This window comes from Falco biarmicus, chromosome 2 (assembly GCF_023638135.1).
Source record: "Falco biarmicus isolate bFalBia1 chromosome 2, bFalBia1.pri, whole genome shotgun sequence".
Lineage (NCBI taxonomy): Eukaryota > Metazoa > Chordata > Aves > Falconiformes > Falconidae > Falco > Falco biarmicus.
The window spans coordinates 117,792,154-117,818,455 of record NC_079289.1 but is presented as its reverse complement, the minus strand read 5'-3'; the positions used below and the strand labels follow the sequence as shown (position 1 = coordinate 117,818,455).

The following is a 26,302-nucleotide window of genomic DNA, read 5'->3' as shown; positions in this document are numbered from 1 at the left end:
CATCTCTAGGTGTGGCTGATTTTCGGAAATGCTAAATCTTAACAATTTCTCTTTCAGATGAACTTGGTCTACACAACCTCCTCTTTCTCCAAATTTTATAAGCAGTCAACAGTTTCAGAAGTCAGGTAAAACTGTGGTTAATGTAATTGCATTTCTGCTGGGTAGTATCTAATGTAATGAGCCCACAAGAGCAGCCTATTTTTGGTGGTTATGACTTAATCTCTTTGCTATCTACTTGTACTATAGCAAAATACATTTAAAACCTATACCAATTAATTTCACAAAAGTAAGGGCAAACTAAACTCATATAAGCAGTTTCTTGTCCTGCCAGTATTATAATCTATGGTAAACAGAAATCATGTCCCTAAAGAGGTTTGGTGGGACTTTGGATAAGAAGGTCATACAGAAGTTTAACCACTTAAACATGCTGCTAGAGCGCAACTCTATTATTGACTAAGTCACACACATTTTGTAAGTAATATTATTGGTCTAAAACTGTTTTCTCCTGACAGAAGAAGGAGAAAATATACTGCAATAAAGTACATGTACTCTAGTATTATGTACGCAATTTATGTTAGAGATTGGCTATTCCAATCCTGTTGAACAAAATACAGTTTTGATTCAGGAACAGGAGTTTCTGGGGTACTTTTGATTTAAAGGTCTTTCTTCCCACTGGGAGGTGTTGGGGTGACCACATACAGCTTCTAATGTAGTATCTAAATAGTTTAGAAATTGTTTCTTACATACTGCAGTGCACAGTTCAAGGTGAGATGCATAGTGATGCAGAGTTCTGCACTTCTGGAGGTGATAATTCTGTTTCTGTTTTGACCTTCAGGAGATAATCCAGCTCTAATTCGAGTATATATTATGATTTCCATAGGTCTCAAAAGTCAGGAGCCCTCAGGAAATCAGCCCAGTGAAGGTCCCTAACTGGGTGTGAAGAGAGCATGTTTTGGGCTGCTTTATTTTTTTATGCTATTCTTTATTTAAAGAAAAAACCACGCCTTGTTACTTTGACACACTAAATGCAAGGTGGAAATGAGTCATACACTTTTAAATTTGTACTTCAGAAGCTTGTGTTAAGAGTCTGGTCTTCAGAAATCTTTCAACGTGATAATAATCTATAGGACCTTTTATTATTATTTTATTACTGTTTATTTCAGTAACAACAACAATGGAGGCCTTCTTATTCATTTCTGGATCGTATTTGTGGTACCCGCAGGCCAAGGGCCAAGTGCTGTGCGAGGACTGTGTGGCTGCCATTTTAAAGGATTCCATTCAGACAAGCATCATTAACCGGACCTCGGTGGGAAGTCTGCAGGGCCTTGCGGTTGACATGGACTCTATTGTACTAAGTGGTTGGTACTAGTACATACCCATATTCTTGACGAAACACTTGGTTAAGCAAACATTTTTATCTTGGAGTAGCAAATTCTATAAATATACCAAAATCTTTAGCTTCTAAATACTGAAATTATTATAAGGAAGGAAAAAAAAACGGGGGGAAAAGGAAAATCAAAACCAGATTTGAGGTCAAATCAAGGTACAAAATGTCCTTGTGAACACTGATTGCAAAACTTCCAGTACTTGGAGTGCTTATGTTCATGTTCAGAAGCTAAGCCTGACACCTTGTAGGCAGCTCAGGTTTGGGTTAGTCTGTGACTTCAAAAGTATAAAAGGTTAAGAAGGGTTAAGAATATTTCCACATGGATCAAACTTTAGCCCCTCCATTGAAAATGAGATTCTTGTTACCCCTTTCTTGAAGAATAAAAAATGGATTCTAAAGCTGCCCATTCATTAAAAAGCTCCTCTGTCATTCCTGTTCGGGGAAGAAATTAGCAATGTAGGATTCAAGTATCTGTTTGATGTAGTTAGCTACAAAATGTATGATTTTCAGCTCTATGAACAAAGGACAGAACAAGCTTCATTTGACCAGCTATGCCCAACTGAAAGCTGAGAAAGACTTTGTGGCCAAGGGTGAGAAAATGACCTCCCGGGTACCTCTGTCTCAGTCTGTCAATTGAATGTGGCTGCTTAATTGACATGCAGTCTCTTGTCTCGGGCGCTGAGATGTCTGGGGACATGATACCTCCAGAGCTGCTTGCAGAATTTGCAGAAATGAAAGGCACTGGGGCAGCCTCCCCCACTGAGATAACTGTTTTGTCCTGTGTGTTCAGTGTTAAGATTAAAGTGTGATTGAATTAAACCCTGCATTCTGGATTTTAGGCAAATGAGAAGACTCACAACAACTCTTTTTCTATGCAGCAGGTCTTCGGTCAGATTATTGGTCAACAACAGGAACAGGTAATTCACCATTTTGGCAGCTTCCTGACAGATGAGGTGGAGAGCAAAGCTTTTTGTTCATGTCTTGGACTCAAAGATATTGTTTAGTGTTAATTTAAGAGAGTTAAATTCAGCCTTGACATTTATGTCCTGACTTGCTAGAAGCGTGACCAAGAGTCTTGCATGTGACACATGCAGAAATGATCTGACTTCCACCTGGTTGGTGAATTTTTTAGATGTACCTGGTGGCATGGTAGAAAATACACTCAGTCAATTGTTTGCTATTTGTTGTGTTGAAGAGAAAATTAACCTTTTCTAAACTGGGCAGTATTGAATTTAAGTCTATCAGCTTTAAGGCTGAACAATAGCAATGTTTTTATCTATCCTTTATCCCCCTTTATTCCCTCTTCTCCAAGGTCAATGATGAGTTTTTCTTGTGCATGAATTCCCTAACAGAAATTAGTTTAAGCAGTTCAATTTTGCCAGCATTATAAGAGACACTACTTATATACCTGCTTGGTTTTATATTGTAAACCTCCCAGCAGGGTTCTTTGGCAGTGTGCAGAGACTTTATAAGCAGTTTAAAAGTACAGTGCATCTATGTTCACTAGTATGTGGAGTAGGTACCTAGAAAAAATGTGCTACGTAGGCTAAGCAATGGTATGCTCATCAACTTTGATGCAGATACCCGCTAAGTCTCTGGGCCAGTAGTAGTCAATCAGCTGGGGATGTGTTGGCCTCCCTCACTCCTTGACACAGGCTTACTCTTCATCTTGTGAAGTTGTACTCTTTCAGGTTTTTTAAGGGCTTTATACCTTTCCATGTCTGCATTTTGCTTTACTAAGATGTAAACATGTTACGCTTCTATCTGTGATTTCCCCTTCTGTTATCTTGCAAGGCTTTAGCTTGTATGCTTTCTCAGAATTCAGTAACTACTTTTGGCAGAGCAGCCAAGTCAAGATCCCCTAGCTCTGTGGGCCACAGGTGGACTTTGGGTCACACACCCTGGGCCATACTTAGCAATGCTGAGATTGATATCAGCCCATAATTTCTCAAAATTCAAGTCAAGTTTGCTACAGCATTCATTTGCTCAAAACTTCTGACTTAAATTGCAAAGCATACCAATATTGGCCTTTGTCACATCTCCTTGCATGTATTTTAATTGTGTAAAAGATTTTTGTGCATTGTGGCTTACTTGCTTAGCAATTTCATCTCCCATTTCAGTGTTCCAGGGCAGAGGAATTAGTACAGTCAGATCTCGCGTTTCAATGTATTCCAGAGAGCAGTCCCTAAAAGAGGAGATAGAAAGGAGAACAGTGCAGCACAAATATTGATGCTAAGGCTTTTTTAGAACTTATATGGTATCTTTCACGCAAAGGGAGAAGAATAACCTGCCATATTCTAGATGTCCAGAGACTTGCCATGTAGTCAGGCACAGGTGGCAACTGATATCTATAAGAAGCATAGTGCTGGTATGCAACGAAGTTGCAGGGGAGAAACAACAACATGGATTGCCACAAAAAGCTTAGAAAGCCTTATACTGGCGCAGTTTCGTTTGTTGGGGTCCTTGGAGTGTGTCTGCTTAAGGACTACAGCATGTGCTGCAGAGGTTAAAGTGTTAATGCAGCAGTATACAAGGAAGGTGCATCACCTGGTTGTATATTGAGGGCAATGGAGTTACTCTGGTGTGAAGGTGCACCTAGTTATTAGTTCAGGCACGGCACTGGCATGCAGATTTATCAAAGAATAGGTTGGAGACAGGACTTAGGGAGGTTCAGCTGATGTGACTTGCATTGCCTTGGTATCTGGCTATCAAGGGTTTGTTTGGGTAAGGCCAGGTTGAATGAAGCTTGGAGCAACCTGGGCTATTGGAAGGTGTCCCTGCCCACGGCAGGGGGTGGAAACTAGATGATCTTTCAGGTCCCTTCCAACCCAAACCATTCTATGATTCTATAAAGACTGTTTCCAGCTTTGGGTTCAGGCTGGTATGCCTGCATTACTTCTGTTTCCAGACTAGTTCTGAGTTTGCCTGCGCTGTGCTCCATACGAGCAGTGAGCTTGTCACATTATGAACTACTTTGTAGAAATAATGGTGGTCACATAACTCTAAAGATTAAGGTCAAAGCTGGCTTTGTTAAGGGTGAGTAAATAAGCACAAATAAGAATGTTATTGGGGAGAGATAAGAAAAGGAAGAAGGAAGAACAATGGCCCAACCAAAGCTTTAAATAGCTATAACTGTAACTCAGCTGAGCAGTGTGTGACCCTTACAGATTGCTCGTAAATATTCATAGTGTTAGTTTCAAGATTGTTAGTTTAGAAGTGGAAGTCAGGCAAAACCTGCCACTTCCTGTCTTGATTAACTACAGCTTATAAAGCCAACATTTAATTTGACTCAGCAGTTGGTAACAAACTTTCACAATGCTCTAATTGGTGTTCCACGATAGTAACTATTTCAGAAACTTGTTTTTTTAAAAGGCAGAAATTAATGCAAATATTTACTTTGGAACTTAATCTCCCTAATTTACATTTTTACCCTTCTCATCTTTCAAAGAGCTATGTTAAGAGTTTTAGATATGACCAAACAAAAAAATCCCTAAGCTTTTTGCTGTGAGCTGCAATATTGAATTAAAATAAAGACCTCAATATTTTTAACTTGAAAGTCACAATTGTTTCAGCTTAATTGGAAAATTGGATGCAAGTAGGGTAATTTTCTGGTTATTTTTTCTCTAAATTCTGACATAACCTTTTTGTTTTTTACTTTAGAGATATATATATAAAGTATTGTGTAGGCTGGGCTTTGTCATTTGTATTTCACAGTACTTCCATTTCTAACTGACTTCTAATGCTGCAAAAGTTTTCCAAACATAACAGGACAATGTCCTGGTCTGAATTCATTTTAGTCCTGCTTTGAGCAGGATGTTGAACAAGGAAAGTCCTAATATCCCTTCCAATCTAAAGGAATTGGTGAATCTGAAATTAGTGTTTTATTAACACTAATGTAATAGTGTATTAGTTAATCTGAATTTAGAATTTTATTTCACAATAAAACATCGAGAACCCTGACATTTGAATAACAATTTTAAAAACCCAAAGTAACACAGATATCTAGCTGGACTTTTTTTTGTTTTTATTTATTATAAATATCCTAATATCTGTAGGGGTGAGCAGCAATTATTTATGCCTTGACAGCAGGTGAACATTTTCCAGCAATTATTTAAGTAATTTATCCTCTGGGGACCACACAGAGCTTTGTTAACTGCAAATACCTCTTGTACAAACTGGCGGTGCCTTAGTGCCAATGCGCTGCAAGGACTTGTTTACAGCATTATTTTCCATGCTCTGTATATTTATGAATAGACTTTTCCTTGACCACCGACTTGTAACTAAGATGAAAACCATGAGTGGCACAGGTTACTTTTTTGTTTTCAGATTTAGATATGCTTTCATCTGTTGCTTTAGTTTAACATAACTTTTAGAATTTTTTATATATATATTTTTTTAATGCTACATGGATTTAACGGTTTTGGAGAGAGTGTCCACTGTTGAAAATGTGATATTTCCCCAGGAACAAATTGTATGTATGATCTGTATGCTGATCGCCTGCATGAGCACTTTCCTCTGGATATCCACGCTACTTCGGGGGGAACGATCTGCTATTTTAAGCTGATTGCATCAGTGGGTCATCTTCTTCGTCTTTCGATAGTATCCCTCCAGATTGAAGCAGATAACTGCATCACTGACTCGCTAACCATTTATGACTCTCTGATGCCAATCAAACATAAGATACTGTACCGGTGAGTATAAATTTTCATTGAGAAGTCATTTATAATAATCTAGTTGTTTCTTTTCTGAAGACTTGTCATCTGCATGTTTGGTGGGTTTTGTTTTCTTAAAAATACTTTGATTTTCATGTATTATGCACAAGTTAACACCTGGCCTTGCTTTTTTTTTTTTCTTACAAAAGTGGAAACGTTGATCTTGCTGATAAAAGAAACAGTAAAATATTCTTCAAACTATTCTTTATTCTTTGACTGGAGTGCATCTTCACTTAGCTACCGAACTATAATAAGTTCACACATTACTGGGCAGAATTGTCAGTTTCTTCTAAGGAAACAGATGCTAACTAAAAGAAAATGTCAAAATTTTGTCCCCTAAGCAAACTCTTCATCCACATGAAGATTAGTGGTCTTCATATGAAGACTGATGTTCTAAAACAAAGCCTTGTGATTCTTTGGATACTTAATGCCGCTCACCAGTTCAACTCTCTTTTTCTGCTCGATTTGAGTAGCTTAGAGGGTTATTAAAATCTAGAGTTGAAACTGTGATGGGTTGAGGGGTGTGGACCATTATTACTCCCCCTGCCCTATTAATAATGATCCAGTATGCTTGTTTGGGGATTTTTTTTGTTTGAAATTCCTGGTAACTAATTCCATCGGGCTCTGTCAGACTGAAAGGTGAAGATGGCATGTCCATCAAGTAGATGAAGAGCTCAGTGGTTTGACCCCTGAAACCCTTTTCTCTGGCCTGCCAGTCTGTGTATAAGCCTCAAGAAAGAGCATTGGCTTTTCAGCCCTCTTCAAGATCGGTCCTCTACTAATCTGAATCACTCGCTGACTTGACTATAAAACAACAGATGGTGTTCGCTTACTTGTTAGTATCTGTAGAGGACTGAGGATGTCTGTTAGGTGTAATGCATATGGAAAGTATTTTTTTTTTTTAATTAAGACTAGTTGATTGGCTCAGGTTCTTCATTTCTGTCTTGAAGATTAACTTGCTTGTCTTTCCCGCTCCCCAAATCCAAGCTAAATCTGTTGGTCTAATAAAATATATTTTTTTTTCTACAAGCCTTTCTTTACTATTGGCTTCATTCATTTTTATTTCGAGCGAAGGCTGAAAGTCAGTATTATCTCCTAGAGCTAAAACATTCCATCTTTGTTTTCATGTTCATAATTTCTTTCTTTTTTGCAAGAAGTAACTTTTCAATATTGGGTTTCTAACTGGCCTTGTAACAGGTACTTTTGTGTTCAAGAGCATGGAGTTTTTACTAAGCTTTAAGTAGGTAAGCTCTGCACCAGTGGAAAATTTAAGCACAGAATGAGAGCAGCGTGTTTTATTTTTGGTTTTGGTTTGGTTGCTTTTTACCTATTGCTTATGTATGTACTCTCTTCCCCCTCAGAGCCTGTGAACCAGCCGATTCATTGGTGTCACTTGTGTCCACAAACAATCTCATGCTGGTAATGTTTAAGGCAGCACAAATAAAGGAACAGAAGGAATTCCATGGCTATTTTGAGGTCATTACGCAAGAAAGTAGGTTTGTTCTGTGTTTGGAAATGTGTTTACTGTATTGCTCTTAAGATCCCAAAGAGGCTGTCATGTTCCTGACTATGGATAAACGACGCCTGTATCTCAGGGTTTTTTTCTACATGCCAGTCTCCCTCCTTCATCTCTGCGTTACTCAGTGTCTGCTTTCCTCTTGAGTAATTCAATCCATGCAGATTAGCTGTTCTTCAGTGAAACATGAAGGTAGAAGGCTGAAACCAGCCGGTTGCATTCAGTTGGTCAGGACTGTGATGTGCCAGTAGATGGAGTTGTTATTCCAGGTGTAGCACAGCTCTGGCCTCTGCTGGTTTGGGACTCGGGGATGATGCTCAGAACTAAAAACCACTTTCAGAAAAAAAAACTTCAGTAGCTTCCTCTGCACTTCCCAGCGGTGCCTGTCTCCTCATTAACGCAAAGGAGTCAGTCCTGTTTGTGTGTCAAGCCCTTCATCTGCTTTATATTGCTTCTTTAGGAAGTGGTTAGATCATAATCACAAATAGTACAACGAACATCAGGCTAATAGCACAAGGAGAAAAATCTAACACAATCTGATGCAAGGAAATTCCAGTTGCTCAAAAAGATGCTGCATACGTTCCATGTTGACAGTAATAAAGCATTAAAATACCATCACAAAAGCATGTGATAAATTCTCTATCATGCATAATTTTAAATTTAGGCCTGTTATTGTTGGTTGGTTGGTTGGTTTAAATTCAGGGCTGGGTTTTCTTTGTTGGTTTCTGTATGTGTGGGTTTTGTGAATTTTCTAAATTTTTTGTGAATTCTCTAAATCCATCGAGTGGCCATAAAAAGAAGTTTTGGCTTCCAGGACGCTGGTTAGATTAGCACAATAACCATTTTTTTTTTTAAGTGGCTGCATTTTAAAACTAGGGATCATCACATACTACTGCAGAGTGGATGCATTGATGTGCAACACCGTTCAGTAAGACTTGTTTGCAGAACTGCCTTCAGTGAAATAAAAGACATAAAACTGCACAATGTTTTATCCTGGCCCTTCAGAGCCCAGCAAGCATTCCTAGATTTTGACACCTTTTGTCTGTCTGTGTGCATCATTGGGAAGAGTATCTTTTTACAGCTTGAACCCAGATAACTATAATTCCTAAGCTGCCCTGTTTAGCAGTGGAAGATTTCTGATAAATTTGGATGCTTAGCCCACTGAAAAGCTTTTCTGGAAGTATGTTAAAGTTTGCCAACCTTTGCATCCTTTTTTTCCCTAGGGTGTGGAAAAGCAATTGTGACAAAAGAGAAAACTGGCTACGAAGGGAGAATCACAAGTCCCTATTACCCAAGCTATTACGCTCCAAAATGTCTTTGTGCATGGAACTTCCAGGTATCATGAATCTCTTTCTCTCTTAGGCACTGTTGCGTGTTTTGGGCACACAGAGCCTGTAAGTACAGCAGAAACAATTATGTAGGGAATAACTGGCATCCTTACAGATGTGGTAGTTTATAGAAATGGTATAACAGAATAGATGGCTGTGCTCAGGTTTTTTTGTTGGGATGTGGGGGTTTTTGTTGGTTGTTTTTTTTTTTTCTGTGCACTTATTCTTAATAAAGTGAAAATAGTTCCTAAGCGGTCCTTTTATAAATGTGAAAAACTGAGACTAGTTTTGATGTTTAGCTTGCAGAATTACTTCATGGCTGAGATTGTAATACTTCACTGTTTTTAATTCCCCTCTTCCCACCCGCAAAAATTTGGAAAAAAAGGATGTACAAAAGAACCATCTAACCTTGTTATTACTGCTGCTTCTCTGATATCTCTTTGCAGTCCATTTTGTCATGCTTGATAAATTCAATTTGTCTTCTAAGGTGGTCTGTCCTATCAGCACAATCCCACAGACTGTTTTTTTTGGGGGGGTTGTACTTTTTTTTTTCTTGGTATTCTTTTTCTGCATATTCTCAGGCACTTCCCTGAAAGCAAATGACTGATAGTTTACATCATTTAAAAGTAGTTTTGTCATGCCTTTTCTGATGTCATCACATTAGTGTTTCCCTATTGATGCTGCAAAATATGATCTCTGACTTATGGTTTGCCCTTCTGTGCTTTCCTCTCTAAAGAATACAGCAATGGATATGATGCAGTCCACTCTTTACCCCTCTTTTTGCTTATCTACTGCTCATGTCTGGTTAAAGTCAGTGGTTGCCCAGGTTGAATCACACCAGTACGAATGGAGTACAGCTAACCGTGACCTACAGCCTCTCCCTCTTCTGGGAAGCTTACGGCAATTACTCTTTTGCTAAACTTCAGGTCTTTACTCACCCTGGATTTCTGAGGGAAAAGTTTCTGAACACTTAAGATGGGCAGACCCCAAGACTTATTTCTAAAAACAGTTTAATTTCCAGTAATTCAATGCTGAAACTTCCCTTATTTCTAAATCATGTTTTCTGTAAGAGAGAAGGAGAAAAATCTCCATTTCTGTCGTCTTGTCCTGAATCAGCCCTTGCTTTTAAAGGAACATTGCAAAAAGCTACTGTTCATTTTAATAAAGGAAATAAATAATTATGAACCCTCATGATGCTGGTGGGCTTAAAAATCTTTGGTAAAATGCTAAAGAGTGCTTGGCTGAGCAGGTGCTCGTAGAAGACTACAATATTTTGGTAGAAATAACTCCTAGCATTGCAGAGGTGACACAGGTATTCAGTGCAGTGTCTTAGGTAACAATCCGCTGCGGCTGTGTCCCCCTACACAAGTAAATTTGGATGTATTTGAGCACTTTGATCTTGATACAAAAGCTGCTTTCTATGGCCAGTGGCTTTTTGAAGATGAAAGGACTGTTGGCTAGAGGGGGAGAAAGCCCGCAGCTGTGGTGGGGCTTTGCCAACCTTTGCTTTTACCCAAGACTGAATAGCTGGCAGGCGTCTCGAGTGCTGGCTGTTGAGCTGGCGATATCAGCACAGCTCCCAGAGCATGACATTGCCAAGCACCGTCATTGCTGAGATAACTCTAAAGACCTTCATGGGCTACGTTCACGAAAGGAAAAAGACAACTGCTTGTACTATCTTTCTTGCCCACCACAGACTCCTCAGAAGAGCCTCGGTATAGCTCTGAAGTTTCATAACTATACCATCAGTGAGAAGAATATTAAAGGCTGTGAGCGAGGATGGTGGAAAATCAATGAACACATGTAAGTACTTCTGCATGGGTTTATTAAAGTAACATTGCCAAAATAAACATTCATATCACTAGCGCAGCTCACTTGGAGAGTTTCCACAGAGCTACCTCACTGGTGTCTCTTACTACTCTTTTGCTGATGATGTAACTGAATATACCTACATATATAAAAAAAAATGTATTGAAAAGTACCAGAAAGATGAAACAAAAGCCTTTGGTACTCTCTGGAGAGAAAGAAATGGGAACAGGTGGGTGAAGACAGATGTCCTGTGAACCCTAAAATAATCCTGAGTTTTATGGGATCATTGAACAAGGTCTGTTAAAACCCTTTTAAGTGTAACTTAATTCTGTGATTGCTTATGAGGACACTGAACCTAATTAACTTCTCAGTGAAAGCTATTACAATGAGATTATTGGGAATAGAAGAGTAACTGCTTCCTCATTCCAACCACTGGCTCTTGAAAGAGAAACCTCACAGACTGGCTGCCAAGGTACCACTGTATTTCTTAAGTGGTTTTTTTTATTAAATTTTTTATGTTAACTTTTTTTTAAATTAATTAAAATACTGCTGCTTTTCCGTGCACATTGTCCACACATTTTTTCCTCGTTTTTTTAAGTTATCTTTCAATCACTGGATGATGAGGTAAGATTAGATTCAGGATGTTGGATTTAATTTTTTAACTTTGTTCAAATGGAAACACCAGTAAGATCAGACTTGAAACAGAATCTCTGAACTCACTACTGAAACAAAACAAAATCAGTTAAGCCCCTAAGAGTGTAATTGAAAGAATTACTGAGAGGAGTAAAAACTTTCTCTAATCTTTGATATCTTTGATAACATATTGTACTTGGAGAAAATTCACTTTCTCTGAAGCTCCTAATATTGTGCCTTGATGGGAATTGGTTGCTGGACTAGATAGGCACATAAAAACACCAGTCAAAACAGACGTTTGGTGGGGGTTTTGGTGTTCTTTTTATGACACAATTGGAAAGATTTGACATAGTAGGGATAGCTGAACTATGAATCAAATAAAGGCAAAATCTGGAGGGAAAAACCTGATCAGTTCATATTGTAAGGATTTTCTGTTTGAAAGAGCAGCTCTTAAATAAGCCTACCAATTATACATTCCACGGAATCAAATGTCAGACTGTGACCCTTAGAAATGTACTGAGGGTTACTTTTGAAGTACTGCACAGGAGCATGTGCTTCTGATTTCCATTGCAAGCTGCTGATGGTAGACCAAATAGACCAACACAAGTTCTCCTTTTGAAAGTGTTTTTTTGACTGAAAGTAAGGCTTTTGAACCTCCCTGATTTTTCTGTTCTATGTCTACTCTTTATGGAAAAAAAATGATTTACAGCATGAAACATTTTTATATTTTGTTCCACCTCCAAATTTTGATGGTTAATGAAAAGAGGGGGACACCCCACTTTTTCAGCTTCCTGCAGTTGCAGCTTATAGCATGCACATTCTGCTGTCCTAGGTAAAAAAGATTAAGAAGCTTCAGGAGGCTCTTCTCGGTAAATAAAGATTGCTACGGTGAAGGTGGTGCAGATAAGGCTCTTTTAAACCTCTAGGGACAACTTTACCTAAACAGAGACGCCCAACACAGCCACGAAGTTCTTCCTCGTAGTCCCTCCAGTGGGCACAAAAGTTCCTCTACCTAGTCAGAAGAGCTACAGCTGATGAACTGCTTTTGCTGAAATTCTCATAGGCAGAAATATCAATGAGCCTCTGTGAGCAGACTTACAGGTTTATGTGAACAAAAAGGCTGCCAGTGTTTCGTTTTTCTTAAAGCTGTTGGTGCAACATCCCATTGTTTCTGCTACAGGATGCCCGTATTTACTCATCCCCTGAAAAGTTAACCCCGGATTCCTGCTTCAACATACAGGACAGGATCCCCTTGATTAGTTTCTCTCTGTAGCAATGGGACAGAGTTACAGATGATGCCTTGCAGCCTCCCTTTGCCCTGGACCCGGAGAAATGGCTAGTGAAACACCAGCAGAAGGCTCCCAAGGATCTGTAGCACTGTCTTACAAATCCCAGAAGCATATGGCATTTCTCACTGTGTGCAGGAGGTAGCTTCCTTAATGTAGCTGTCTCGGCATTTCCACAGATGGGCAGGAGCTTCCTGTACTTTGGGTGAGATGAAGTTGTTTTATATGGCTGACAAGTGGTCAGTGCAGCCTGTGTTGTGTTTTTTGGTTGGTTTTGGTTTGGTTTGTTGTTTGGTTGTTTGTTTGTTTGTTTGTTTTTAAAATGGTGCTAAGGTTTGTGGGAGGGAAGTTGTCAAGTCATTGACAGAAGGAGAAATGCGTAAAATGTCTGTGGGCTAATTGAGGGGACTCAGATGGCTAGGTGGCATTTTGCTGTCCACTTTAGCAGTCTGTTTTAGGTTGGGAACATTGATGACAGACACACTAAAATGAGTGAGAATAAAAGTTCCTGTAGCAGGAAGTCTTCACTCAGCCCTGACAGATCTTTTTTTAAACTTTATTCTAGTAGAAAGCTGTAAAATTAATTAATTAATTGTTTTTTTAAAAAAAGATCTGTTTTCAGGGTGTCTAAGAAAAGTCTATTTTTGAATTGTTTTCTTCATTTATTTTTCACTTTGCTGGAATAGAGTCTCCTAGATCTGTTAAAAGGATGTTTCATTTTCATCGGGCACATATGGAAACGTATGAATGAGCACGGCCATTCCCTATGGCAAGCTTCAGTGGGGTGCACAGGACACCCAGGCAACATCTATCCACATGGAAATCACTGATTAATTCTTCATTGATATGAAGAGTTGTCCTGGCGCAATGCCTGGTGTTGCCAATTAAAAAAGGGAAATATTTACCTCTGGATAATAGTCCATTAGTCCATTTAACAATACAATAATCCATTTTCATGTTCTGTGGGTACATTTTAACTGTAGCCTGTGACCTTGCACTGCTGTCAAGTAAGTGTGTGTGCCAAGTGTGCTAAGAATCAATACAGCTGCTCCTGCTTTTAAATCTGTGTAGACTGACAAGTATTTTTCTTGACAGGAAAACATCTTAAAACAGGTGTTTTTCTTAGAAGTGCTGCATTTCTTGGGTGTTTTACTGGAACAGAGGAGAGAGTCCTTACTTCTGCTTCTAGAACAACCTGTACTGTTAGTGTTCACGGGTTTACTACAGTTAAAACTGTCTTCAATTTTTAAAGCATGATCTAGCAGCTTTTCCCTGTTAAAGAAATATCTTATGTTTTGGGGGTTTTGTTGTTGTTGTTTTTTGGTTTTTTTTTTTGAGGGGGGGAGGGGGCGTGCCAGCTAAAGTAACATCTAAATACCAGCCTCAATATCTTTGGCACCTTTAATGGAAGGGGCAATAGAAAACCATTAGCAATGGTTGGATTAAATGTTAACTGGCATCAGGGAGCGTTTACGTTTTTCTGAGTTATGTGGTGCCTAGGCAGAAGTCCAAGGAAGCTCTTTGCCAAAATGGCAGCTTAAAGTAGATGCACACCCAAGGGATTTTTTTTTTTTTTTAATCTAGACTAGTTATTTACAGATGTGACTTTCAAAGGTAAAATTCCGCGATGTTAATAGTGCATGAAGGCTGTGTGACTAGAAATATTTTCAGTTTCCCTAGATCTGTTCCCCTCTGTCTCCAAAGTAGTTGGACCAATTTTACCCAGTGCCTTTGTGCATTCTTTAGGGGCAATCCTCAAAGTCAGAGCAACCAAATTTGCTCTCCACTGTGCTGACGTCGCCCCTCCCAGCAAACTTAAGTTTTCCCCAAAATCAAAGTCTTTTGAAAACAGATATCAGAAATAGTGACAAATGTACCAATGTTTGTCTTGATAAAAGTCTTCATATCTCCATTCATCTAGACTTTCTGGCAAAACATTCTGCTTCCATGTGTGTGGTCATGAAGGATTATGACCGGTGTTTTGGGGTACGGTTTCAGATTTTGGTTCTTAATTGAAGTATGGCAGCTGACTGTATTGCTGGATTTCAGTGATGTTGACATTTAAATTGCATGTAAGGTAATTTTGATGTGAAGGCTGCTCTAGAACTCCACTGAACCCTTTTAGGTACTGCGGTTACTATGTTGATCACCAAACAGTCTTCCACATTGCGAGTTCTACTGTCAACATTGAGCTTCAGTGCAGTTCGAAGGTCTCAGAGAAGCCACTTCTGGTGGAGTACGGCAGCTATAACATCAGCCAGCGTAAGATGGATTTTATCTTTTTCAACCCATCTTTGCATTTCAGACCTGTGAAGCAACGTTTTTCAGATCTAGTAGCACTTAATTAGGTTTATGCAGGAAATTGTCTGTTGGGTTTTAATTTTTTTCTCTAATCTTACTACATCAGGTGACTAGCAAACAAAAAGCCTTTTGTAGCTCATCAAGGCGATGCAGCTAAGGTCTGTGGGGGTGTGCAGCATGCTTCGGTTTCTTCTACACACAAAGTCTGCTCTCTTCTGCACAGTCCTTAAAGCTTCCTGTGTGGCTATGGCTATGGTCAATTGAAGTCTGCCGTTCCTGTTTGTTTTAGTCTCCAAGGTTTTGTTTGCAATCTTTCTGTTGCTACAAAGACTTCTAGGTAATGAACAGAGGACCAAATAAACAACTGTTTATTCCAGTGTTTTCATCCATTTAAATACTTTGTGTGCAAGTAGAAATCTGAGCTGAAGAAAATCTCAAAAAGTTGTTAAAAACCTGCCAACTGAGTTTTTTCAAGTCCTGAAACAGACAACTGTTTACTGATACTTTTCAATATACCTGTGTTATTCATATATATTCATGTTGTTAAAGTAGCAGAGAGGCAATGATTTCTAGGCTTAGTTAACTTGTCACATTAGAGCAATTTTATGCATTGCATATATGTGGAGTATGTAAAAAGATGGTAACTTCGTTATTTTATTTTAGAAGGCAAACATTTATCCAATTCATAAGTCACCTCAATACAGGCTACTAACTGAAGTTGCAAAGTGCTGCAAATTTTGGTTATTGAAAGTGAGACTGTCCTTTTAAAAGAAGATGGCATTCTAAGGTCTCTTGTGTTCCACCATAAAACACTGGTTGATTTGGTTCAGTCCTAACGTAGACCATGCAGCACCTATTGCACTAACAGCTGCACCGAAACTTTAGGGATCTTTTCACTTTTTTTTTTTTTTTTAATCCCAGTTTTCAACATCTGAACTCAATTTAAGTGCTGGCAATGTATACAGACTATTAAGTTTAGATCAACTGTATAATTCCTTAGAACAGCTTAGTGACTACAAATTTTAATGAGCTGGTAATATTTGGGAAAAGAAAACTGAAGTTAGTGTATTTGGTTGGTTTTTTTTGCTTTGTTTTCCTCCAGCATGTCCACCTGGACATTTCAAGTGTTCTACTGGCTTATGCATCCAGCCGATGCAGCGCTGTGATGGGATCAACAACTGCTTTGATGAAAGCGATGAACTCTTTTGTGGTTTGTATTCACTAACTGGAAATCTTGGCTGGGAAACCCAATGAATGTTTTGTCTAGCCTTAGAAGACAGTTGAAATGAAGTGGGGTTTTTTGTGGGGTTTTTTTGAGTGGAGGGGAACAGATGTTTCCAGCTTCCTTTGTATATCCAGGTACTCGGTGAGTCTCTTGAGTGCTTAATTCATAATTAGCAAGGGACAAAATTAAGAATTAAAAAGTTGTGGTGCTGGAAACACAAAGAAGAAAGTTAGACGTGCAAAAATAGCTGTAATAGGCTATATTTTCATTTTTTCTCATGTGTTAAATGCTGGTAATTATAACGTTCTGTTCTATTTTGAGTGATTTATTTTCACAGGAGAATGACAAATCGGGGTGCAGAGAATAGATGAGAGTGATAATAAATAGCTGTGGTAAAAAATAGTTAGAACTTGGGCCACTCTGCCACTCCACTTGGGGCAATGGGTGAACTGGGATAGGCCGCTGAACTCCGTTGTGCTTTATTTTCTCCTTGCACAATGTGGCACTCATCCTCATCCTCATACAATGCAGTGAAGGTATGAAAGTGGCCCCCAGGCACAGTCAGAAGAGGGTAGTGTTAGCATTACAGCCACTGTTTCAAAGAACGTCTTCAGAATTTCTTAGTGATTAAGTATTCTTTATTGTCGGCGCCGGGTGTATGGGGGATCCTTCCACCAATCGTACACACCCAGAGGGGCAGTTTATCTTATATTTATATAATGAAACAATGAATATTCCATTAATGCCTATACATATTCATTACCTGAACCCGCCTACCCTCGCTTTGTATGCTAATTAGCTTATCAGTCTTTCACGCTTGCGCAGATTCTTCCAAAAATTGTGGGCCGGGGTCTTTAGAATGTGGGCAGTGGTCTATGGGAGGAAGGCCGTAGGTCTTCCTCATGGTGTGCTTTTCACCTTAGGTCTCAAAAGTGATGAGTTGGCAGACTTGTAGAAATCTTTCCCGGGGTTTTTACAATACTCCTTGTTAATTTGACTCAAGGCCATCCTGCTGTCCCGTTATCTCCTTGGTAGGGCAGCTTGCTTTGCAGATAGGGAGGACAGCTCCCCTTTCAGAGATCTGCAACTTTCTTGCCAGAACAGTCTATATGATCTTTCAGACATTTTAACCCCTTTGTTGCTATACAATTACAAGCTTATTTATGCATTAAAATGAATATTGGTTTATGAGTACAAACTTGACCATATTATTTACAACTTATTCACATCACCACGCTTCTGTACCTGATTTGACTTCTGTTTTTAAAGTTGTCCCTGAGTGGAACTGTAACTCCAGCTTCGCAATACAGGATAACCTGCTTGCCTGCAACGGAGTAAGTGATTGTGAGGATGGAAAAGATGAGCAGAACTGCACCCACAGTAAGGCTAATATCTTGATTTTTATTTTTTTTTTTCTGTCTTCTGCCATCTATCTAATTCTGGCTGTAATACCAGATGCTATATTAGAAGAGTTAGGAGGCACTATCAAGTCTAACTCAGGCTATGTAATTCTGTTCACTTTTCCGATATACTTATAAACAATTCTTTATTGATTTTAAACTGTTTCTTTTTAATGAGCTCATGAACATCTGTTTCAGCAAAATACTGGCAGAAGAATTAAGTACTCTGGATGCAGGATAGGGATCTAGGGATTTAAAGCCTGAATCCCAGATTTTATCTCTTTAAAGCATGATCTGTGCAAATTATTTCCTGGATCTGATTTACCATCTGTAAAAGAACTATAAAAATGATAGTTTCTCTGGAGCAATTTTCAGGGTTGTAAGGTTAATGTGTTTAAAATGCTATGGAAGCTATAAATTTAGCATTAGGCACATGAAAGTTTTCAGTCAGCCATTTCTTTAACTTTGTAGAATAAATGGTCACCATTACATATGAAAGCGAGCACAACTGGGAAGTGCTGCAAGTAACTTCTTTAAAAAGAAGTAATGGTTTCTGACCTGTTTGACTAGGTAGTGTGTGTGTAAATGGGATGTAAAGGGGAAAAAAATAGATTGGGTCTGAGTGGCCTCATTTATTACAGGCTATAGGGAAACAGGAAAATACCAGGGTTGGGAGTTGCAGTTTAACTGAATACAATTAGTAAGACTGCTTTTGCTATGATCTTTCATTTCATATTTAATACTGAAATATAAAAGAGGGCTTCTTTCCAACGTACTGCATGTTTTCCTCTTCTAGCCCAACACTTGCTCTACAGCTAAGTTTTTCGCTACTATATCCATGCTCATTAGTGCTATGGGAAAGGATGGGAGGAAATCTCTGTTCAGACTCAGCCAGCTTGATGCAATCCTTAGTACAGGTGCAGTTCTACTTGAATAGTTTATTCTACTTAGAGATTTAAGTCATCCCAGCTGAAGTGCTCCCTTGCTATGTTCCCTCCTATATGTTGATATATGTATGAATCTTTTATCTGCGCAGACATGTCTCCACATGTTAAGCTGAGCCAACAGTCTTTTATTTTTTTTCCCCCACAACTATTTCAGGTATTCCTTGCACCAACCACACTTTTAAGTGCAGGAATAACATTTGTATTAGGAAAAAAACCGCAAAGTGTGATGGGACTGTGGACTGTATTGATGGAAGTGATGAAAGCAGCTGCAGTAAGTTCCTCTCAGATGTTCATCTTTTTGAACTTTGAACTTTTTACACAATAAGGACCTTTATTTCTTCCTGGTTTGGAGGGGATACAACTCATGCAGCAGGTATTGAGTTTTTACTGCACACTCTCAGTGACAGTGGGGTAATGAACAGCCATGGGTTTAATTTAGGTCTGGTTGCAGAATTGCCTAAGTTCTTGTGGGAGGGTGAGCTCACTGTTAGGGGAGTCTTAGTCAGCTGTAATGCTTATTGTAGCTATGTTAAGGAGCAGGGAAGCACGGTTAATTGCAGAGTGAGCTTGGCTAGCTGGTAAGGCAGCATTTTTGTTGCCTCCAGCAGTGTTGGGTACTTCTGTTGGAGTCAGACTGTATTTGGTCTTCAGAGTGACATAGATGCAATGAGATCAAAAACACAAGCTTTTCACTTCTGTGTCTCTTCTGGGTGGTGAAGACCTCGATATTTCATAGTATCAAGCTAAGTTCTAGCCTCAAATCTTCCTGAGGTAGCCTCTGTAAAGCTTTTCAGTTTGTTTTGCTGTAAAGTGAACAGGTGGTTGTGACTGCAGTAGCAATAAAAGTGGGGTTAGGATTAGCTGCCTAAACTGAATATTCTCTAAATATTCAGGTATTTTGTCTGGCTCTCAGCCGTTTCTGGCATGCTACCTGTATGTCAAATCTGCCAGCACCTGCCTGGCATCCAGTAGGGTATCTTAAAAGACTAGCTATATGCCTACTTTGTTTGGAAACATTATACAGCTTTTGACTATGTGGCTGAATGCCGGAAAGTGCCCAGAAGCATGAACACCTGTGTGTGGAACTGAAACTCCTGAGCAGAGGCTTTATGTGCATGCACTGGGGATGGGCACAAGGCCCTCCAGAGGGGTCTTTCTTCCTTGCTCTTCAAAATACAGTGTGCAGCTTTTTGTGCTGAGACATTCTTCATCTGTGAGTTAGTAATATACAAAGCGTTCAGACTTTCAATTGCTTCCATGCAAATTAATGATTGGACCACCTGGTTTCTGAAAAAACAAATGACCAAGCTCCATGTATGTGGCTGCTACTATAAACATTTTTCTTGTATCGTTCACACTATTTTGGCAAGAAATAACTGTCCTGACGATGCTGGGCTTCCTTCCTGATGGATTCCTTTCAGTTCAGGACTGACTATTAAAAAAGAGATGAGGGATTGTCTGTTTTTATATATTCATTTTTACGCTGATTAAATCAATTGATCTTTTGACAATTCTGTAACTGAGCTAAAAAACAAACATTAAATTTCCTAGGCCAGTGCCTTTTTTTAATAGTCATGTCTTGTTTCAGGGATCGAGTAGCCAAATAGAAAAGTTTTCTGATTAGAGCAGGGCAAAGAAATGGATTTCAAAGCATTTCAAAGTGCAAGATTGTTTCGTGCCCTATGTGGGAAGCACTCTCGTTAAAGGAAAGCACTGGGGATGGGGATTATAACCTGAAATATCCTTCGCAGGTTGTGGCAGCAGCAAGAGCAGCAATCTCATCTCTCGGATTGTAGGTGGTACAAACACTGAGGAAGGTGAATGGCCCTGGCAGGTCAGCCTCCATTTTGTGGGAGCTGCTTACTGTGGGGCATCAGTGATATCAAAGGAATGGCTTGTGTCTGCAGCTCACTGTTTCCAAGGGAGCAAGTAAGCAGTCTTCTCCATAACTCTGTCCCAAACATCACCAGCATCCCCAAATGCCTTTAGCTACCAGAGTTTGAACTGTACTGAGGTGGGCTGTGCCCTCCTCTTCTACCTGGCTCACTATTAGCTGGTGTTTTGGGGTATTTTTTTAAGAAACGGGTTGCTTGTTTGCTCCCATCCAGGCTGGCTGACCCCAGAGCGTGGAGCGCTCACCTGGGGATGCAAATGCAAGGCCACGCGAAGTTTGTATCTGCAGTGAGACGGATTGTAGTCCATGAATACTACAACAGTAGGAACTATGACTACGACATTGCGCTGCTGCAGCTGAGCAAGCCATGGCCAGACACGATGAGCCATGTCATCCAGCCGATCTGCGTGCCTCCCTTTTCACACAAAGTCCGCAGCGGTGACAAGTGCTGGATAACAGGCTGGGGCCAAAAGCAGGAAGCAGGTGAGTTTTTAACTAATTTTGTTCCTAGGTGAGCGGCAGCCTTCACAGCTGTGGGGGTGTGTGCAGGACACCCGCTTTTGTTGCATGGCTGAGGCGTGCAGAAAAACATAATGTTTTGAATTTACTGTCCTATGGAAGTAGGTTCCTGTGTGAACATGACTTCGTATGCTCAGGAAAATTGGCTGCTGATCGTGTGGATCTGGAAGTCCTGCGTGCTCGTGTTGTTAGCTAAGACTTACAGGGAGCTACACTTACTGCAAAATTAACGGTATTGTTTTTTCCCTTTGTAACTCTTGGAAGTGTGTTAACACACCTAAATGGACTTTTTGCTGCTTGCCACAGGGTGATGAAACTGTCCACTTACCCATGCCTTCAGCCTCTGCAGCCGAGCAGCCCTGTAGCGCTGACGCTGGCTGCCGGCCCCCCTCAGAGTGCAGCTGGACAAAATGGCCGCACCCATAATGGCGGGTAGGCCCAGCCTTCCCACCAGCTTGTCCTGAGCCGCCTCTCCCTTGGTACCTTCTGCCCCTCTTGTGGCAGCTTTCCTAGAGCCCTTCCAGTGTAACCAGAGGCTTCCCTTGGTGTAAATGGTGTAACCGCCACCGTGCCAAGGCCTGGGCTGCCCAGGGCCTCACTGGCCCTCTCAGGGCTGCCGCCTTGTAGGGGGGGTAAATGCATGGTGCAAGGCAGCAGCAGGTCAAGTTAACTCCAGCATTTTGACTTGGTGTTCACAGCCAGAATTACCACCTGCTAAATTAGGTTCTTTATAAATAGCTGTGAGAGGATATGTGGTGATGAAACAAGCCTTGCCAGGCAAGGGCAGTGGCACAGACGTGTGGTGCGCTGGCTTTCATTGGCCTACTGGTTAGTCATCGGTGGAATTTAAAAGCTGATGATTTGAAAGATAAATGTGATGCCTCAAAAACAAATATGGGGTTTCACTTTTCCTGTTGCCCTCTTTTCCCCTTCATCAGCTTATACACTTCAATTACCAAATCAATCTTTTAAGTATTTTTTTGCAGTATATTTTGTTACGTACCAGCTGTATCAAATCCTGAAACAAAGTTTCATGATCTGAATCAGCACTTGCCTATCTCAATATGTCAGTGAGGTTTCTTTGGTTATATCCAGATTTTGGAAGGATCACCCAGTGATGTTATTAGAGCTGTTGTATTGAAAGAAGGGGAAAATTCACCTTAATTCTGATTCTTTGGAAGTATCTACCTTATAGAAAAGAGGTGTTCTGCCAAAATTTTCAGACAGAGAGGACCAAATTTCGAGATATGCTGCCAAAAAATCAAATTCCATTCTGTAGCTCTGACTCATAATCTTACTCTGAGGGTAGAGCTACTGCCCTCATTGCAAATCTGTCTTGTGATGATCCAAATAGTTTTGTAAAATCCTATTTTCTTTTAAAAATAAAAAAAGAACAAATTAAGAAGTCTTGAGACACTTTGCAGAAGGAATTAGCAAAAAGCTTTTTGGCCAGCCCTAGTGACTATGTCATTGTATCTGGTGCGGCCAAAGGATCAAGACCACATTGCACAAATGCCTGATACTTAGAAGATACTTTCTGCACTATTGCAGTTAGTTGTTTGGAATCTAGAACAACTTGGATGTCAAAAGTATCTGTGGATATTTTCTGAAGACTTCTTGTTTTTGTGTTTCAATAGATGAGTAAAATACTAAGCTTTATTGAATTATTCTTTCAATTTGTTTTCCAGATGATGAAGGTTCAGCAATTCTTCAGAAAGCAGAGGTAGAAATTATTGACCAAACATTATGTTATTCCACATATGGGATTATCACAGCTAGGATGTTTTGTGCTGGACTAATGTCTGGGAAAACAGATGGGTGCAAAGTATGTATCTTAGCACACTTTGCATAGAGTTTATCTTGTCTTTCTTTGATGAGGTGTAAGAATTGACAGAAGACCACAAAGTGGTCTGTACTTTTCAGTTCTGAAAAGCAGCAATGTAAGAGTTCTACCAGCAAATCCGTCATCTGGGTGTTTTCAGAGTTTTGCTACTTTGTGTGCCTGAGTAGCATCACTAAATCTCAGTTGTGGGCCAAGGGCCAGTCAATTTGAAAGTCCCAATAGCAAGTGGAAGTCTGGCAATTTTTGGCACGAGTCTTTCAGCTGAAGAAAAAACTGAGAAAGTAGCTTGTCTCTTTTCAGGATCCCTCCCTCCTGACTTGGAACTACAGGGCTATTTGATGAGATGCAGACAGCTGGGCATAAAGTTTCAAATGTATGATGTTTCTGATCTGGAAATGCTGGAAGATAATAAACATGAAGTTCTGAATTTATTTCTAGTGATCAGTAGTAGGGCTACATATATACATACACTAAATATACACATCTATGTAATAGATCCTATTTTATATATTATATGTCATATAATATATTATAATATAGATAACTTGTATAAACCGTATCTGTTTACTACTAAAATAGTAGTAAACTTACTGCAAAAATAATAGTAGTTTCACTAAAATTTTTTTACATATTTTTTTTTTTTTGTGATAGAGGTCTGGAATCTTCAAGATGTCCTAACTTTCACTGGCCTGCGTAAAAGTTAGAGAGATCAGAATAACTTTCAGGGCAAGCAATGTCTGGGGGCTTTCTGATGGAGTATAATTCAACAGCTGCTTTTTAGAGGTTAGCAAGACCATTGATATTAAGCATAATTTTCACTAACTGGAGAATTTGTTTCTGCAGTTATCTGTATGGCCGCTCAAGACATAGCCAAGGAAAGGACAATTTATGAGTCTTTTAGCTGCATTTCTGTGAGGGTAAATGAATTGTGACTGTGCCAGTTGTTAGAGCTGATCAAAGTTTGGGATTTCTGTTTTGTGAAAAATGCTGATGTTCCACTTTTGTCCCCAAAATTAAAGAAAAAACTTGAAAATTTCACTCTGTACATGCAAAATCTTAATTGTCAAGGAAGGAAAAAAGTATCTTCTAAGTTAAATCCTTAACAATTTTGTAAATCAATTCCAGATAATCCTACTCTGAGCAGCAGGGGCTTTACGAGATTATCTCCTGATGTCCCTTCCAACCTGCATATCCTAAGATCCTATAAAATTAAAGCAAAATAGTTTGCTAGCTCTAACAAAACATATGTCTAGAAGGAAGGTGCTTCTCTTGCAAAAATTTTACCAAGTCACCTTTCGCTTTGGAAGTCCTTTATTGCATCCAATGTTTTGGTCAACTTTAATTTGCTGCTAGCTATCTTTTTCAGAGATACTGTGTGTACAGCAGTGTCTTACAGGAAAGTATCCAAGAAATTTTCCCAACAAGTGGCACATTTTTTTTGCCTGAGCCTCTGCTAATGTGTTTCTACAAGAATACCCTATAAAGAAAGAGTACTCTTTGCTTTGTCCTGTGTTATGGAATTATGCCATCCTGTATAAAAATGAAATCTATAACAGACTTAATTTTAGTTGCTTTATTTACAAAGACATGATGTGCCCCTAAACATTACATGCTGGCTTGTATCTACTAGAGGACAACACAGGGTTGTTTTTTTTCCCCCTTCTTTAAAAAAACAAACAAACCACCAAATCAATTGAGGGATTCAATCTGTTTCTATTTTAATTTGAAAGAAATTATATAATTGTTAAATATTTAATTTTAATTTATTTATTGTCATTCTTTTATTCTTTATTTTTTTAAAAAAAAAGCTTTTTGGACTCTTTAGTGTCTAACCTATAAATGAACATACATGTTAAGTAGCAGATGTTTAGCTGTAAATTTGAAGCCAGGAAACAAAATGTGAATTTCAAATCCAGCCCATGAAAAGTAATAACTTCATTAGTTTCTTTAAAGAGTGAGAACTAGCCCTCTCTCCTGTGAAAAAGCAAACTTTGGTACCACTGTGCAATTCCATCTACTTCAAGAAAAAAAAAAACCCTGTTGACTATCTGATGGTTTGAACCATGTGAGTGGGAAATTATAATCACTGTTGGAATTACTCAGGCAAAATAACTCCTGTGGAATTTTGTCTCAGTTTTAATAATCCATATTGCAAACATTTATAACTTGATATATTCTTTTTAGGGTGATTCTGGTGGACCATTGTCATGTCAAAGCAGTGGAGATGGAAAATGGTTTTTGACTGGCATTGTTAGCTGGGGTTATGGATGTGGAAGACCAAATTTCCCAGGTGTCTATACAAGAGTGTCAAATTTTGCACCATGGATTCACAAATATGTGCCTTCAGTCTTGTAACTTGAAAACTGTTATCCTGGAATAAAACATGTCCTGCATATGCTAATTAAAAATTATATTTGGTAAAACTGTTCAGTGGTGGAATTTCTTTTCATGTCTCCCTGCTGGTTCTGGAGTAGCCATGTGGAAGTGACAGATACCCTTTGTTCAAACCTTGGTGAAAGAGGAGACTTCCTTGTGATGGTTGTTCTATGCAGGTGTCTGCAGACACAGGGGGTGCAGTAACAAACTTCTGGCACCTTGTGTTCGTTTTCCAGGCACTGACTAAGTGCATGGGCAATCATCTATGAGGAACTGAAGATACAACTGATCGCCTAGAGACAGAGCTTAAACCTTAGTCATTTCTCTGAGATATGTATGGCCCAACACAGCAGTAGTAACTGTGAAGTAGCAATCACTGTTAGCACTCTTGCAAATACTACTTCTCCTACCTCCTCCATCAAGAACAGCTGACAGACAGAGGGAGAGGAAGGATTGCAGAAAGTGAACTCAATCCTCTCAAATCCATTGGGACCTTCATTTTTGGAGATCAGAAGTTCTGCTGTTAAGCACGGGACAAAGAATTAGGCTTATTCCTTCTCCAATTTTCATTTTAATTAACTGCATGATTTAGAGCTACTAACTATTTTCTTTCCTGACTGCATTTCCTCACGTACAAGCCCATCCGCCCGAGAATTTGAATTCTTTATCTTCAGGCAACTTTAACAAGAAGAGTAAACATGGTTGTGTGTGTTATTGCAATGATCTTGTCCTTGCCCAAATAAAAGGGATGCTTCTACCCTCTGAGAGGCATTGCTATGGGATTGGGTTCTCTGGATATATATTTAACTTTTAAAAGGTCCTGGTACAATTTTTAGAGATGATGCAAGAGAGGTTTTGGTTTCTTCTAGGCTTTTTCTGTGGGTTTCTTTTCCAGGAAGGAAGGGGCAAAGTATCAGTCCGTCAGCAGGCTGTGTGGGTAGCAGAGAGAGGTTGTTGAAAAAAAATAGAACAAAGCAGCCTGTCTACAGTTGTAGTCTGCATTCCTGAGCTGTGAGGATTGCCTTCCAGTTAATCCCTTTTGTATTCTCAGTGAGGTCTGTGTTGGGGTTGGGTTGTTCCCTTTTTATTTTCTGGGGCTGAGGTTTCTTGGGCCTGTTTTGTTTTT

At 39.4% G+C, this 26,302-nt stretch overlaps 1 protein-coding gene across 1 annotated transcript in view; it reads left to right on the top strand.

The window, feature by feature from the left end:
• TMPRSS7 (transmembrane serine protease 7) overlaps positions 1 to 26,225 on the top strand; it is a 34,032-nt gene extending 7,807 nt beyond the window's left edge. Inside the window, 17 exon segments of the mRNA XM_056327946.1 lie at positions 58 to 125; positions 1,164 to 1,215; positions 1,217 to 1,358; positions 2,266 to 2,304; positions 5,850 to 6,074; positions 6,716 to 6,776; positions 7,461 to 7,591; positions 8,839 to 8,951; positions 10,640 to 10,746; positions 14,797 to 14,933; positions 16,075 to 16,182; positions 17,467 to 17,577; positions 18,699 to 18,815; positions 20,296 to 20,473; positions 20,653 to 20,921; positions 22,646 to 22,782; positions 24,985 to 26,225. Coding sequence (XP_056183921.1) covers positions 58 to 125; positions 1,164 to 1,215; positions 1,217 to 1,358; positions 2,266 to 2,304; positions 5,850 to 6,074; positions 6,716 to 6,776; positions 7,461 to 7,591; positions 8,839 to 8,951; positions 10,640 to 10,746; positions 14,797 to 14,933; positions 16,075 to 16,182; positions 17,467 to 17,577; positions 18,699 to 18,815; positions 20,296 to 20,473; positions 20,653 to 20,921; positions 22,646 to 22,782; positions 24,985 to 25,155 — 2,166 coding nt within the window. The 3' untranslated portion in view covers positions 25,156 to 26,225.
• Positions 26,226 to 26,302: the final 77 nt, after the last annotated feature.